Raw genomic sequence first — 16,003 nt, 5'->3', positions numbered from 1 at the left:
ATTCTACTATCGATTGGGATTCTCGGGGTATTACATTATGATAGACCCGACAAAGATTGAGGCTATTCGTGATTGGATGCCTACATCTCCGACTATAGTTTGCAGTTTATTTGGGTTGGTAGGCTACTACAAGAAGTTCGTTGAGAGATTTGCCTCTATTGTAGAACCTATGACCAGGCTGACTACGAAAAAGGTTCTATTTCAGGAGTCTGATGGGTATAAGGCGAGCTTTTTAAAGTTCAAGAATTTGCTCACTTCATCTTCTATTCTGGATTTTTCAGTTGAGGGCGGGGAATTTACTATGTATTATGATGCTTGTGGTATTGGTTTGACTTGTGTTTTGATGCAACGAGTTTGATATATTGCATATTCTTTGAGGAAATAGAAGGTGTACGAGGGAAACTACCCCACTCATGACTTGGAGTTGACAACGATAGTTTTCAAGCTTAAGATTTGAAGGCATTACTTATATGGTGTTTAGTGCGAAATATTCACTGACCATCACTATCTTTAGTACGTCATAAATCAGAGGAAACTTCATTCAAGACAGTGCATATGGATCTCCATATTCTATATCATCTGGGCAAAGCAAAAATGGTAGCTGACGTCATGAGCCGGAAGGTGGTGAGTATGGGGAGCATGGCCTTCCTTTCAGTTTCAGAGTGATTGTTAGCTTTGGACATCTAGTTCTTAGCCAACATAATGGGTTGACTTGACATTTCTGAACCACCTACGTGTTGGTTTGGAAGACCTTTAACCTCAAGACAGCAAGAATCACTATTGCGCGTATGGATTCGAATATGCTTAAGTTTTCACATCTAGTATTGTATTCTTTGATGATTTCACATGATAGTTCTTGAGAAAAGACTAGGATCTTCGTCTTTAAAATTTGATCCTTACACGTTACGAACTAATATCTGTAAGTAAACACTAGATAAATTTAATCTTAAATTTTACACTAAAATAATCCTCAAGTATTTCATATTGATGGAGAAAATTAGTGAGTTGAGTTAGATATGATATTTATTTTCTTAACTAGTCAAATTGGTGCATTTCTTGAAATAATAGCCAAAAATGAATAATAAAAAACCACTTGCCAGATTTATTTAAATTCCCAAAAATTAAAATGTATAATTACACTATTAGTTCTTTTAGTAATTACGCTTTTAAAAAGTGTGGAACCATGGGATGTTGGTGTTTTAAGGATCACTTAAACAACCCACGATTATTATCCACATGCCACATGCTTAATTATCACTAATCATGTCTATTCTTTTCCTTTTTAAAATAATATAATTAGCTCTAATATCGAAAAAGAGCCTTGAAACAACAATAAAGTTATCTCCCGCAACCAAAAACCGATCGTAGATTAATTTTAAGCTAGGACATGTTACTCGGCTTGGTATAGGTTAATTAATACATATTAAGTGATTTTTTAAAATATGAATATAAAATTTGACTCAAAGCTATTAAATTTCGCCTAGCTCGGAAGTAATGATGTAGATTTGGCCCTTCGTGTGATTTGTAAGTCAGGAATTTGAATCGCAAAATCTATCATTAATATTTGCATCATGATAAACTTTCTATATTATATTTTATTAAGGTATGACTTTTCTGATCTGAATAAGTACCGGATGTCTGAGTAAGCTTTGCGATAATAAATTTCATCATCGTTAAATTGTAACTATTTTGGGATATTGACTGATTGTTTTTTTAATAGAAAATTTCGACTTTCCTTCATATTCATTATGTAAATTTCTAAATCTTCACTATATTTTATCTATATTTTTTGTTATGATTTTTTTTTTTACATACTATCCGCGCATCGCACGAATACTAATACCGATTTAATATTAAAATGATGTTTGGTATGATCATTAATATGAAATCTAACTAAAAAGTCATAATTGGACAACTCACGCTCATAAAAAATTGGTTGTGTGCACATTTAATTCAAATTCAAGTTCTAGGAAATTGACTTAGACTAATTTGATTTTAATATTAATTGACTTAAATCTAATTTGATCTTAATATTAAATTTAGTTTGTAACATCGTACTTCTGTTGTACTTTCAAATATTAAGCATATTTTTTTATATCATTTCAAGTTTTGTGTAATTAAAAATGTAATATAATTTACAATGTATAAATTTACACAAAATAGTCATTAAAAAACATCTTTCATAGGACCTATAGATGACATTGAATTAATTGCCTGAAAGTTACTATTTCTTTAATATAAGTCTATAATTTAAATTTCTTGCATGTGAGTTACGGTCTATAAACGTATATATAATGTGACGAGCATATATATGATTATTGACTAATAAACGAGTAATACTTTAATTTGTGGCCTTATTTCTCATGTCCATGTCTCTGTGTATATGTTTTGTATCGAGTTTTTTCTTTTTGGATACTAACACTTTTGATCTATAAGTTATTTGAATAAAAATACTTTTGTTATTAATAGATTCTTGGATCAAGAAAAAAAAAATGAAAGAAATTCAAAAAAAATAACAAAAATTAAAAAAAAAATCATGATAAATATACTAAAGAGAGGATAACAAACATTATGAAAAATTGAACCGTGGCTACATTAAAATAATACGATTATTAAAGTACAAGAAACAATATCTATAATAGAAATCGAAGATAATATTTAGTCCATATAACTTAAAACAAATACTTTTATACACAATTAGACCTTTACAAAAGTACTCAATATAGCCGTTTGAGTTTTTCAAAGCTTGTTTTAAAAACAAACTATTTTTCCAGTTTATTTTACTTGTGACATTTGATTTGACATGTTGATTAAAAAATAATTATTGATATAATTATTTAGCATAGTACTATTGATTTTTGTTTAGTATTAGTATTGAAAAATGATTTGAACAATAAGCAATTAATAATAAAAAGTAAAATATGAAAAAAAAATAATCGTCTTTTTTTTTTATATGTTAAAAAAAGGACAGTTTTGTGCACTAAAATTCTCATTATGCGTTGTGTCGGAAATATTTGACCACAAGGATCTATTGTACGCAGTTGCACCTTACATTTTTTAAAGGGACTGTTTTCAAGGTTTAACCCATGACCTCCTGGTCACATGACAATAATGTTACCAGTTACTCCAAGATTGTCCTTTTTTATATATTAAAAATGACAAGTTAAAATCTATTTTTAATATGGGGTCGAATGAAAGAAAACGTGATTTTACTCGATCCCTATATTAAAAATAAATATTTTAATTTATTTGTATATTTTCACAAATCAAGAGAGGTTTATTATGTCTTTTCCGTGCTACCTTTGCTGGAGTTTCAAAACATCATTTATAATGATAGTGTGATAAAATATTCACGTTAATTACTTGAATGTGTCGAGTTAAAATATGACAAATAAAAGTGAACGGAATGAGTAATTTGTAAAGTGCTCAATTGGTACATTTTAAAAAACTTGAAGGCCTTATTTGCAATTTTTGTTAAGAAAAGTCTGCCGTATATTATGGGCCCAAATGGACAAATCAATAACTTGTATTTGATGATATTGTCAGAAAAAGTTGCATTGAAAAGTGTTAATCAACGGACAAATTTCCACATTGGTCCAAAATTTTCAGATTCAAAATTATTATTTTTTTATTAAGTCCATCACATCTACCCTACCCCACCTCACCCCACCCCCACTAATTCCACTTGTGTGTCATTCAAAAATATCAAAAAAATGATACACCCTTTATCATCATACTTATGATTCAAAATAATTTTTAAATATTTATGTGGCTTATAAATCATTTTATTAAGGGAGAAAGAAGAAGGGGCGAAGCCAACTTCTAGGGGATTCGGAAAAATGAACTATTTATATATAATTAAAATTACTTTATATATATATATATATATATATATATAAGGTATTGAACCCCCTTTAGCTAGTTTTCCTTCAGACATTGAATCCTTAGTTGAAATTCTAACTCCGCCTATGAAAAGGAGAATTTTAAAGTTAAATTATTTCTTATTATAATAAGATGATATTCTTTTTTTTGAACGAAGAATATCACATAAAATGAAACGGAGCGAGCATATTATATTTGGGATGGGTCTGGAGTAGTTCCTTAAATATAATTTTGAGCAGTTTTGATTAGTTTTAACGTAGATATTGCTAATTTTTTTAAATAAAAAAATAAAATTAAACATTAAAAAAGATAATTAAAAATTAAAGTTATGTTTAAACAGATATTTTACCGAAAATCTCTCAATATAGTAGTATTAGTTATTATCTCTCCCTTCCTTATCCTGTATCTTGGATTTGTGATGAGATGGAACTCTAATGAGGATATAACTCCCATCTAGCGTACCTAAACAACTCTATAAGATAAATTATGTTGTTATCTCACAAAGCATAAAAATATCTTTATAAAATAGTAAAAGTTGCATTTATTTAGTTTTATACATTAGTAGATGACAGAAATTGCTCCTACCTTAAACTATTTTCATCAATCTTCATCTCATCCTCAAACACTATTTAGGATTAACAAGTAATAATAAAGTTAGTTGGACAATGAAACTCAAATATTCATTGAAATCCAATAAATGCAGCAATTCGCAAAAAGGGAGTATCCCGTAGTTATAGTAAATTAATATACAATTTGTATAAAAAACGGTTGCTTCTTAATTATAAAATAAATGCACAAATAACTATATCAAATAGGAATTGTAACTTACGCTTCACCTTGATCCAGTATAATCAATATTGATAAATGAACACTTTTTTTCTATCAATTTTCTTACAAACACTATGCATGTGTTAGATTTGAGTGAAATTATGAGAACACTAAACAATAATAACATAAACGTCTCACCGAATCCTAAAAATCGCAACACACACAAAAAAATACTACAATAAATAAACAAAACATAGCATAAGTTCGGTGCACCTCAAAAAGCAGATATGAGTTATGTTGGAAAATATTTTTCATGAACACATATAAAATATACGAAGAAGAACAGAAGATGAAGAGTTAATAATATAAAATCGAACACAGGATGTTATCATAAGGAATAACACAGCGTTTCACGCGTGTTTCAAGCCTCAAATCCTGTTTTCAATTTCTTATTATTAACCCTTCATCTTATGTTCTTCTTTGTATATTTTGTACGTGTTCATAAAACATATTTTTCAACAAGTTATCGCACCAAAGGTCTCACAAAATTTATCAGAATTTGTTAAATATTCAATGGAGACCAAAAGTGCTCACATTTGACAAACTCAAAAGACTAAACTGCCAAGAAATATATCTAAAGGACTACTTTAAACATACTCTAAACTTAAGTGACCATTTTTGTTATTTTATCTGCATTACTCACATGGCATCTTACATTATATTTCCTATATATACAGACACACAATAATTCCTATCAACTTGTCTATTAAAGTTGTCTGCACGTCTACCCATTTTTTTCAAACTTGAAATCACTCAACAAGTAAGTTGTTCACATTGCAATATTATTTTCTTCATTGGCTGTTTTCTGGCAACATATTTTATTTTTCAATATTGTGTAGTTCCATTACGTTATGAAGTTTTTATGAGTTTTACAAGATTGTTCTTGTAGAAGGTCATTAAGGGGGTATGTGACCAAATTTTTTTTTTTCCTTTTTTGCACATCATGTATGCCTGTTTTTGTTAACTTTAGTAGTGGTCTATTGGAAACACTCTCTATATCACCGATAAGTCTATGTACATACACGGGGTATGATGTTGTTGTAATTGTAGTATATATTAGTTTTATTGAGTTTTGCTGTTTATATGAATTTTACAAGATTGTTCTTAGTAGAAGGTCATTCAGAGGGTATGTGACTAAAAAAGTTTTTGTTTTTTTAACCACATTATCATTATGTATGTTTGTTTTGTTAACTATTGTACTATTTAGTTGTCACATTGAATTTTTTGCTATTTTTATTCAATATTATGTAGTTCCATTTTCTATTAGATATTTTTAGACTGTTTTTGTCTTGAAATGAGGGGTTTATAGGTAGAGGTACGGTCTGCGTATACTTCACTCTCCTTAGACTCCACTTTGTGGGATTACAATGAGCATGTTGTTGTTGTTGTATTCTGTTACTATTCCATTGAGTTTTGTTGTTTATGAGTGTTACAAGATTGTTCTAGTAGAAGGCCATTGAGGAGGTGTCTGGCAAAAAATGTTTCTATTTTTTTTTCCTCCCCACATTGACAATTATGTATGCTTGTGACTAGGAGGTCATTCAATTGTTAAAGCCGTGTAAACAGCCTCTAGCATAAATGCAAGTTAAGGCTGTGGTACCCGGTGCTTTCGTGTAGATCTCATGCGTAGCGACTGTTTACAAGCATGACCTTGTGAACTTGATTATAGTATTTAATAGTACACCAATATTATGTTAATTATAGTATTTAATAGTTTCATTGAGTTTTTTGCTATTTTTACGAGCATTTAACAGAAGGCCCTTGATGGGCTTGTGGTGTTTAGCTTGTGAACTTGATTAGCTTTTCTTTTTTTCTTTTTAACTTTTTAACAAAAAGTTACCTTTTTTCAAGATTCTGTATTCTTGTTTTGATTACTATAGCATATTTAGTACTAGTTTCATTGAGTTTTGCTATTCTTATGAGCTTTTTCAGCATTCTGTTCCAGCAGAAATGGGGAAATGTGAATGCCCATGATGGGCTTGTGTGGTATTTAACTTTTGATCTTGATTAGATGCTTTTTTTTTTTTTTTGCTTTTTTACTTTTGTAACAAAAAAGATTCGTTTTTTGTTGCAAAATTCTGCATTCTTGTTTTGATAACAATGGTATTTAGTACTGCTTTATTGATTTTTGCTATTTTTTTGAGCTTTTGGCATACTGTTCCAGCAGAAGGTGTGTGGGGGTTGCGTAAAATATGTGGATACCCATGATGGGGTTGTGGTGTTTAGCATGTGGTCTATCTTTTTTTTCTTTTGTAACTAAAAAGATTCTTTTTTGGTTCAACATTCTGTATTCTTGTTTTGATTACTGTGGTGTTTAGCAGTTTTATTGATTTTTTTTTACTTTTGTGAGTTTTAGCAGATTGTTCCAGCAGAAGGATATTGAGGTTGTGTGGCAAAAATGGGGAGAATGTCAATACCCATGGTGGGTTTTGTGGTGTTATGCTTGTGGACTGTGGTAGTAGAGGGAGAATATATGAAATACAAGGACCCGAAACAGCCGGTAGGTTCTAGAATCAAGGACTTGATGAAAAGGATGACTCTTGAGGAGAAGATTGGTCAAATGACTCAGATTGAGAGGAAAGTTGCCACTCCTGATGTTGTGAAGCAAAATTTCATTGGTATGCTTGAAATATAATCATTCGATAGATAGAAATGAGCTCTCTTGAAAACTTGAACTTTCATCATACTAGAATTTGAGCGTTCTATAGGCTGTGTTGCTCGTACTCTTGAAGAATATTGTGTATCCATGTTGGATCCTCCAAAAAGTACAATCTTTAAAGGATCTGACATGTTTCAAATGACATTGTTGAAGAGTTCCAGTAATATAGTCTATAGATGTGTATGTTTGGTTACTTATTGTTGTGTTTCATTGGTAGATTGAAATGACCATTCTTGAATACTTGTTTTTGCATCATACTAGAACTTTGTACATATGGTTTCTTGAAAAAGGGCACATCTATAGCCTATGTTTCTCGGACTCTCCAAAAATGTTAATGCATCTGTTTCGGATCCTCCAAAGATATACTATATTTGAAGGATCCAACACACATTACTTAGGAGTCTGAGCAACATAATCTGTAGGTATGTGTGTATTCGGATACTTATTGTTGTCTTGTCTTAAGAAAAAAAGATAATGATAGATCACTGTGCCTAAAAGTCAGTGAAACCTTTGTGCTAATTAAATCACGAAGAGGGACAAATAGGATTTTTGTAGATTCAGTATTGCTTCTATTTTGGAGTTCATCTTCAATATTTTTCTTGCAGGGAGTGTATTGAGTGGTGGAGGGAGTGTACCTGCACCTAAGGCCACTGCTGAGGTTTGGACCAATATGGTAGATGGGATTCAAAAGGGTGCTCTTTCAACCCGACTTGGAATCCCCATGATTTATGGAATCGATGCGGTTCATGGTCACAACAATGTCTATGGAGCTACAATCTTTCCTCACAATGTTGGCCTTGGTGTCACCAGGCAAGTATTATGTACACTATAAGACATTGTTCGAAATGATAACTGATTTTCTACTTGTGAATCATTTGAAAATTCAAGATCATTGCTATGAACTCATCAGCTGAATTCAAAAATTTTAGCATCTCATAAAGTTTGTCTTAGTCCTTGTTCCTAAATCAATAGCTCTTTAGCGTGCTTTACTCAGTTTCTAGTTGATTATGGCAGGGATCCTGATCTTGTGAAGCGTATTGGGGCTGCAACTGCACTTGAAGTTAGAGCTACAGGAATTCCATATGCTTTTGCTCCCTGCATTGCAGTGAGTTGATGTGATTACGCTTTGTGCATATGGTGCTTATATGTATGTTATGTCTGAAAATTTGTTTTATGGTAGGTATGTAGAAATCCAAGATGGGGCCGCTGTTATGAAAGTTACAGCGAAGATTATAGGATTGTGAAAAGCATGACCGAGATCATTCCTGGTCTGCAAGGTGATTTGGCAGCTAAATTTAAGGGTGTTCCTTACGTTGGTGGAAAGTACGAATCTTTATCCCTTTTTAGATCCTCATTTATGCTAGCAAATTCTTATGATTCGTTGACTACCAATGCTGATGTTGTTCTTTGTTGAACTTTCATATGATTAAGGACTAAGGTTGCAGCATGCGCTAAGCACTTTGTGGGAGATGGTGGCACGATGAATGGCATTGATGAAGGTAACACTGTAATCAGCTCAAACGATTTATTTAGCATCCACATGCCTGCATACTATGATGCGATCAGAAAGGGTGTTTCGACGGTAATGGTGTCTTACTCAAGCTGGAATGGAAGAAGGATGCATGCCAACCGAGACCTAGTCACTGGCTTCCTGAAGAACAAGCTCAAGTTCAGGGTAAAGACTTATCAATTCACTTCATTGTAAAATTCTGCCAGTTAAGTCAAATCGGGATATATTCCAGTATAACCAACCTCTTATGGTCTTTATATTTTCAGGGCTTTGTCATTTCAGATTGGCAAGGGGTTGATCGAATTACTGACCCTCCTCATGCTAACTACTCTTATTCACTTCAATCTGGAATTATGGCAGGAATCGACATGGTTAGTCTTCATAAATTCGTACACGGACATTTAGATCTTGTAATTACCTTATCCTTATATGTTATAGCACTCTTTACTCACTATCGTCTACGCTTCAGATTATGGTCCCCGAGAATTATAGAGAATTTATCGATACTTTGACTTCTCTAGTGAAAGCCAATATCGTTCCTATGACCAGAATCGATGATGCCGTGAAGCGGATATTGAGAGTTAAATTTGTGATGGGCCTCTTTGAGAACCCATTGTCTGATCCAAGCTTGGCAAAACAAATCGGTAGCCAGGTAAAAGAACGTCGCTTTAGTTATCCCAACAATCTTTCAGTACCTTGGTCTATCCTAAGTTGCTCGGGCTCTTCAAAAAAGACTGTTGGGTGCAGCAGCATGTTGGATAGTCCGAGCAACATATATAACTCTTGTTTGTATTATAGACTACTTGACCGGCTTCATTGTCTTTCCTATAGGAGCATAGAGATTTAGCAAGGGAAGCAGTTAGAAAATCACTCGTGCTCTTGAAGAATGGAAAAACGCCTAGTCAGCCACTGCTTCCCCTTGCAAAGAGAGCACCAAAAATACTTGTTGCTGGAGCTCATGCAGACAACTTGGGTTACCAATGTGGAGGCTGGACAATCGAATGGCAAGGCGTTGTGGGCAATGATCTTACAGTTGGTATGTTTTCACTCTCTCGTATCTCGTAGTTTTGGCAACATCTCTATTATGATATGATGCAAAAATTTCAACTATGTTGCTTGGACTCTTCAAAAATGCCTATGGGTGTGCGTCAGGCATGGGTGCATCAGCATCGTAGAAGAGTTCAAGCAACATATTACATAGGTCTGTTCATTAAACAACTTTGTTCTGTTGTTTTAGTTGTTCTGTCGTTGTTCATGTAAACATTGTTTTTTGGGTTCTGATACGCGTTTCAAAACTTGACAGGAACCACTATTTTAGCTGCTATCAAGAAAACAGTTGATCCTTCTACACAAGTAGTCTACCAGCAGAACCCTGATGCCAACTTTGTAAAGTCCAATGGATTCTCCTATGCCATTGTAGTCGTTGGTGAAGTCCCATACGCTGAGATGTTTGGTGATAGCGCAAACCTTACAATACCTGAACCCGGTCCTAGCACCATCAACAACGTCTGTGGAGCAGTGAAATGTGTTGTAGTCGTTGTCTCTGGTCGACCAGTTGTGGTGCAGCCTCACCTTGCCAAAATGGATGCTCTTGTCGCTGCTTGGCTTCCCGGAACTGAAGGACAAGGCGTTACTGACGCTTTATTTGGTGATTATGGCTTCACTGGTAAACTCGCCCGGACATGGTTCAAGTCAGTTGATCAACTTCCTATGAACTTTGATGACTCACACAATAAGGATCCATTGTTTCATTTTGGATTTGGACTCACAACTAAGCCAGTGAAAGGCAACTACTAAAACATCAACATGATTTAAGAGCTGAGTACTATATGTATTAGTAATTTATTTCAACAATTTGTGCAAGCATTGGCTTTAAGAAAAACAAAAGTGGTAGAAGCATACCACAAAATTAAGCTAGTGATCTTGCCATTTTGATATATATTTCATCATTGAAGCTAGTGGATTTTGCCATGTAATATATTATCAACCTAAATGAGCATTTGTGAATGAGGAGGATTCATATCGTTGATCTCAACTACCTTAGAATAGAGGCTTAGTTGTTTTGTCGTTTTGGAGCTACACCTACTTTAAAGTACGAGTTTGGTAGAATTCAATAGCTTTTGACTTAAATTTTATGTTTATATTTAAAAAATCACTTAACATGTATTCGGAACTCATAAACTAAAATTCTTGGTTGTGCATATGATTGCACAAGCTAGGGATTGAGATTTTATACGTAATTTAAACCAGGAATAATAAATAATGTTATAACTTATAAGACAACCTTTTATACACATGTTTGATAGATGATGAATCCTTTGGATAAAATAACTTCACTAATAATGTTTAATTAACTTGCTTAGTGGATGATTATTTGATCCTATGGTTAGTGAAGGTTGATTAGGAATAGGCAAATTAAAACTCGCACTTAGAATTCCCAATTCAACATCCTGTTGTTCCTGGTAAACACGATCAGTATAGAAAATGAACATAAAAATAGTGAAACAGGCAAATATCACATATGATATCGAGACGATGGAGATTTCATAGCACGTCATAAGCACATCATTGCAATACTAGTAAATTGTTGTTTTAATTATTGTGTTGCAATGTATATTTACCAGCATATTTTATTATCATTTCCTATTAGATATTATTATAAATTTCAGCTTCAGTAGAAAAACAGTCACTATCATAGATTTTAAATTTCGTAAGTTTCACATGTAGAAAATCCAGCATAATATAACAATGGAAGGAGAATTTTCTCTTGATATCTTTACTCGCTCCGTCCATTATTACTTATCCATTATACTAAAAGTAGATATTCAATAATATTTGTCGAGTTTGAAAAATCAACGAATAATTTATCCATTTCTATCCATTTTACCCTTAGCATTAAATACTGTTCATTATTCAATGTATTTTTCAAAACAATAAATTTATTACTCCCTTCGTCCTAATTTACTCGTCCGAATTTGACATTGCACCTTGATTAACAAAAATAATTAATAACATGACTATTTTACCATAGTACTCTATTTAATGATATTTATATTTTAATTTGGAGATAAAACAATTAATATTAATGGTAAAAAAAAAATATTGTCTTGTCTTGATTAATGAAAAATGACAAGTAAAATGAGAAATCAAATTAGAAAATTTGAGACGAGTAAAATGGAACGGAGGGAGTATATTCAAAAGGTAATATGATAAAATTATTCATATCATTTACTCCATTATTTTTTAACTTATGGGTCAAGTCAATAATAGATATGTAGATTAGACTTTATATATAAAAAGAAGATTTTTATATAGAAAAGAGAGGAGTATCTATTATCCTGAACTTGTCACGTTTTATTCTTGGTATACCTAAATTTTGACTCGTTCTAAGTATCCCCGAACTTGTTGTTTTGCAACATCGCGTGACTCTTTTTTACTGACATAGCAAAATGTTTGGTTTCACACTCCATCACGCACGTGATGGAGTGATTTTTCAGCCAAATCAGCATTTTCAATGTTTAAAAAACGAAAAAAAATCATTTTTCTTTAATTTTTTCAAAAATTTTAATCAACCCTCTTCCTGTTTTACTTTCAATCTAAAAAAAAAATCATCAAACCCTTAAAATATTAAAGAAATTGATTATTTTAATATTTGGTGCTTGAAAGGAATGAAAATTATTGAAAACCATGCACAAATTTGAGTAATTTATTTGTAATGTATATTAGTTATGACTATATGTAATTAAGTGTTTGATTTATATTTATCAGTAAAGTAAGGAGTTTTCAGTTTGAAAGAGTTTAGGCCTTTTATGATTTTTGGAGATTAATTGATTATATCATAATATATATGTATTTTTTTGTAATTAAATTTTTTTTTTGGGGGGGGGGGGGGGGGGGGGGGGGGTCCCAAAAATACTGTATCAAATACTTAGTTTCTTAAAATAAAAATTTAGCATAAACGTATTGGGTTATCGGGGTACCCAATAACCCAGTAAAAAAATTAAAACCGAATCAATAACTTAATAACTTTTTTTTTATAAAATCACTAAAAAATCGTTAACCCGATAACGATAAATCATTAATATTTTTATCAGTTCGATTTTTGTATACCCCTAACTTAAATTGCAATTTCTTACTCCGTTAATTATAATAAAAAACATATTTGTGCATGTGAGTCTACTCCAAATCCTAATCGAAACACTAAGCGGAAACAAATAATTTCATATTTTTAACACATTAAAAAAATATTTTTTTTTTAGATAATATCTTACTTGATTGACGAAAATTCAACCTTTTACTATTTTAGAGTAGAGAAAAACTGAATAATATAATTTTTTTAGAGAGAAATCAGATAATTAAGGGTAGAAGCTAAGTGTGTTATTTTTTAATATAGAATAAATATAAGGGAAATGGATTATATTTATCCACATGGACAGCCACATCAACATTTTTTCCACGTGTACGTGCATGGTTTACACACTGGTCCATCAGCAAAAAAGGGTCACGTGACGTTGCAAAACAACAAGTTCGGGGTACTTAGGACAAGTCAAAGTTCGGATGTACCATGAATAAAACGTGACAAATTCGAGAAGGAATCGATACTTCTCTATAGAAAGAAGTCTTCCTTTGTCATGTCTACGAAAACTCCAACGAAAATAAGAGGGAAAGCAAGCATGAGCCTGTCAACCTGCCGGCTTGTCAACACGTTCAGCTGCTTGCTCCGTAATTTTATTATATTATTCATAATTAATTATTATAAATTATTTATGTATTAAAAAATTAATAATATTTAATTGAAAACGTAAAACAACATTTATGACAAGTTAACTTTAGCTGCTTCAACGTAATTTCACTATTATCACCCGTAATTAATTATTATAAGTCATCTAAATATTATAAAATCATCTATGTATTAAGAAAAATATTTAATGTTAAATTAACTTGACGTCTTATATGAGACCCACTTAAATTTTTTTCACAAGTATTTTTTATAGTAATTTTGCTATATCACTTCTAATTAGTTGTTGTGAGTCATTTAAGACATATTTGTTTTGCTGCTTCAATCGTGATTTTACTATAGCACCCATAATTAATTATTATGATCATCTAAACATTATGCTACTTAAATTAGAATAGAAGAAAAATTATTATAAATCACAATAATTAAAAGCTTAAATTATTTTTAAAAACGTAATTGACTATCAATGCTACAAATTTTTTGACAAAGAGAGTAACATATAAATTTATTATAAATTACAATAGTTAAAAACTTAAAAATATCTTTTAGAAAATATTAATCTGCTATATATTTAAAAAAAAAAAAAGTAAAAAATATAATAAATCACAATAATTAACGATTTAAAAATTTTAAAAGATATAAAATATTTGATTGACTTTAGAAATTATATCAATGTCACTTAAATTGGAATAGAAGAATAGTATTATAAATCACAATAATTAAAAATTTAAATTATTTTTAAAATATAATTGACTATCACCGCCACAAAAGTTTAGACAGGAAGAGTAATGGATATTATTTCAAAACTACGTAAAAAATATTATAAATTACAATAACTAATAGCTTAAAATATCTAAAAACATATTAAAAGTATGATTGATTATCTAAATTCTATTTGTGTCGCAAAAATTGAGATAAAAAAAATAACATATACAGGGCCTGTGTTATCTGAAAAAACAGTAATATAGTCCCATCAAATTTTGCTTTTCACACTCTTCATTAATTTATACATTTGTAGAGTTTAATTTTGATCGTGAGTTAAATTTTTGAAATAAAATTATATATTTAAATAATAAATCACAATAATTGATAATTTAAAATATTTTAAGAATATATGAAAAAATTCCTTTGAAAATTAAATTTACTTAAATTTCAAAATTCACAATTAATATTAATTGATATAGTTATTATTATAATATTAATTTAGGATAGATATTGGGCTCGTGCTTTGCACGGGCTTATCGTAACTACTTGTAAAATAAAAATTTATCAGTATCTATCTATAATCTATATCTATAATATATTAAAAGTGTGAAGACCCTTAGAAAAGTAATTTGAAGTTTTTACCCTTCATTAAAAAATCTTCTTAATAGAAAAAATTTACCTATTTTAAAAAGACATTATTTAGTTAGATTTTTTTTAGGGGGGTGGGGGTCTTTAACTTATTTTATTATTTTCTTACGTATTTTAGCATTATAGTTAGTTAGTTTTTTTTTGGTTGGGGTCTTTACTAACTTTATTAATTTCTTTTGTATTCTAGCATTACTCAGTTAGATTTTTTTTTTTAAATAAAAAAAAAATTAAGGTCTTTTACTTATTTTACTTCTTCTTTCTTATTTTAATATGAATGTGATTCTTTATTTTAGCAACCGACTCTCAATTGTGGTATTCTAATTTGTAATGAATTCTATGATGCAATTTATATATGTCCCTTGTGTAATACATTGCCCCGGATTTGTTTATATTTATTTTTGGTTCCTAATGTATGTATTTTGAATACAATTTTATAATTTAATTGTGTTGTAGCGATTATGTTTAATCATATTATTCTAATAACGCAATCATATTATAGTTACTGTTATGTTACTATCTGGCGTTTTTCTGTTTAATACAAGTGGTAGATAGAATATTTGATTGGACTTTGACAAAAAATTTATCTAAAGGTAAAGTTTAATCGTTTGAATCTTAAAATTCAAAAAATACCTCATAAATTGGACGGAGAGAGTATATTTTTTCTTTATTTTGATTCATATACTATATGTAGAGTCAAATTTTTATACCAAACATTCGTTCAAATTAGTCTATTACCATTGTGTCTATCCATTTTCTTTCTTTACAAGAGTTCAACGTATATTATGCATATTAGAATTTTAGAAATCAGTATGGTAGTATAATTTACTTGAAAAATATTACAGGTTATTGGATCACTATACAATAATAATGGCAAAAAAATTTGATTATATGTTAGTGCATATTCTTAACGAATTCAACAAATTGATGTGATGGTTTGACAAATAACTTGTGGATCATAGAGGAGGAATGTTGAGGGTAGTCTTCTACATTGTGTCTATTGTAGGTTCGGCTAACACTTCAACAGTTTGACATT

General features: G+C 30.7%; 1 protein-coding gene across 4 annotated transcripts; it reads left to right on the top strand.

Annotated features, from left to right (window-relative positions):
* The first annotated feature begins 5,374 nt into the window (after positions 1 to 5,374).
* Positions 5,375 to 10,914, top strand: LOC107847877 (beta-glucosidase BoGH3B). Of its 4 annotated transcripts, none has more exons than XM_016692447.2 (10): positions 5,375 to 5,470; positions 7,070 to 7,328; positions 7,975 to 8,179; positions 8,384 to 8,474; positions 8,550 to 8,692; positions 8,801 to 9,044; positions 9,146 to 9,250; positions 9,349 to 9,531; positions 9,711 to 9,915; positions 10,183 to 10,914. In XM_016692447.2, exons 2-10 carry the CDS (start codon positions 7,109 to 7,111, stop codon positions 10,674 to 10,676), a joined length of 1,890 nt encoding a protein of 629 aa, XP_016547933.1. In that variant the 5' UTR covers positions 5,375 to 5,470; positions 7,070 to 7,108; the 3' UTR covers positions 10,677 to 10,914. The 4 variants fall into 4 exon arrangements, with proteins under 4 accessions (XP_016547933.1, XP_016547934.1, XP_016547935.1 ...); XM_016692448.2 differs by having other exon boundaries at positions 5,386 to 5,470; positions 7,067 to 7,328; XM_016692449.2 differs by lacking the exon at positions 5,375 to 5,470 and adding an exon at positions 5,477 to 5,614.
* The last annotated feature ends 5,089 nt before the right edge of the window (positions 10,915 to 16,003 follow it).

This window comes from Capsicum annuum, chromosome 11 (assembly GCF_002878395.1).
Source record: "Capsicum annuum cultivar UCD-10X-F1 chromosome 11, UCD10Xv1.1, whole genome shotgun sequence".
Classification (NCBI taxonomy): Eukaryota; Viridiplantae; Streptophyta; class Magnoliopsida; order Solanales; family Solanaceae; genus Capsicum; species Capsicum annuum.
The sequence above is the reverse complement of the archived record's forward strand: the minus strand, read 5'-3'. Positions and strand labels throughout refer to the sequence as shown.

Coding starts and splice junctions, on each gene's coding strand:
- LOC107847877 (XM_016692447.2), top strand. CDS start 7,109: ATGGGGAGAATGTCAATACCCATGGTGGGTTTTGTGGTGTTATGCTTG. Junction 7,329..7,974: donor TGTGAAGCAAAATTTCATTG/GTATGCTTGAAA, acceptor TTTTTCTTGCAG/GGAGTGTATTGAGTGGTGGA. Junction 9,532..9,710: donor CAAAACAAATCGGTAGCCAG/GTAAAAGAACGT, acceptor TCTTTCCTATAG/GAGCATAGAGATTTAGCAAG.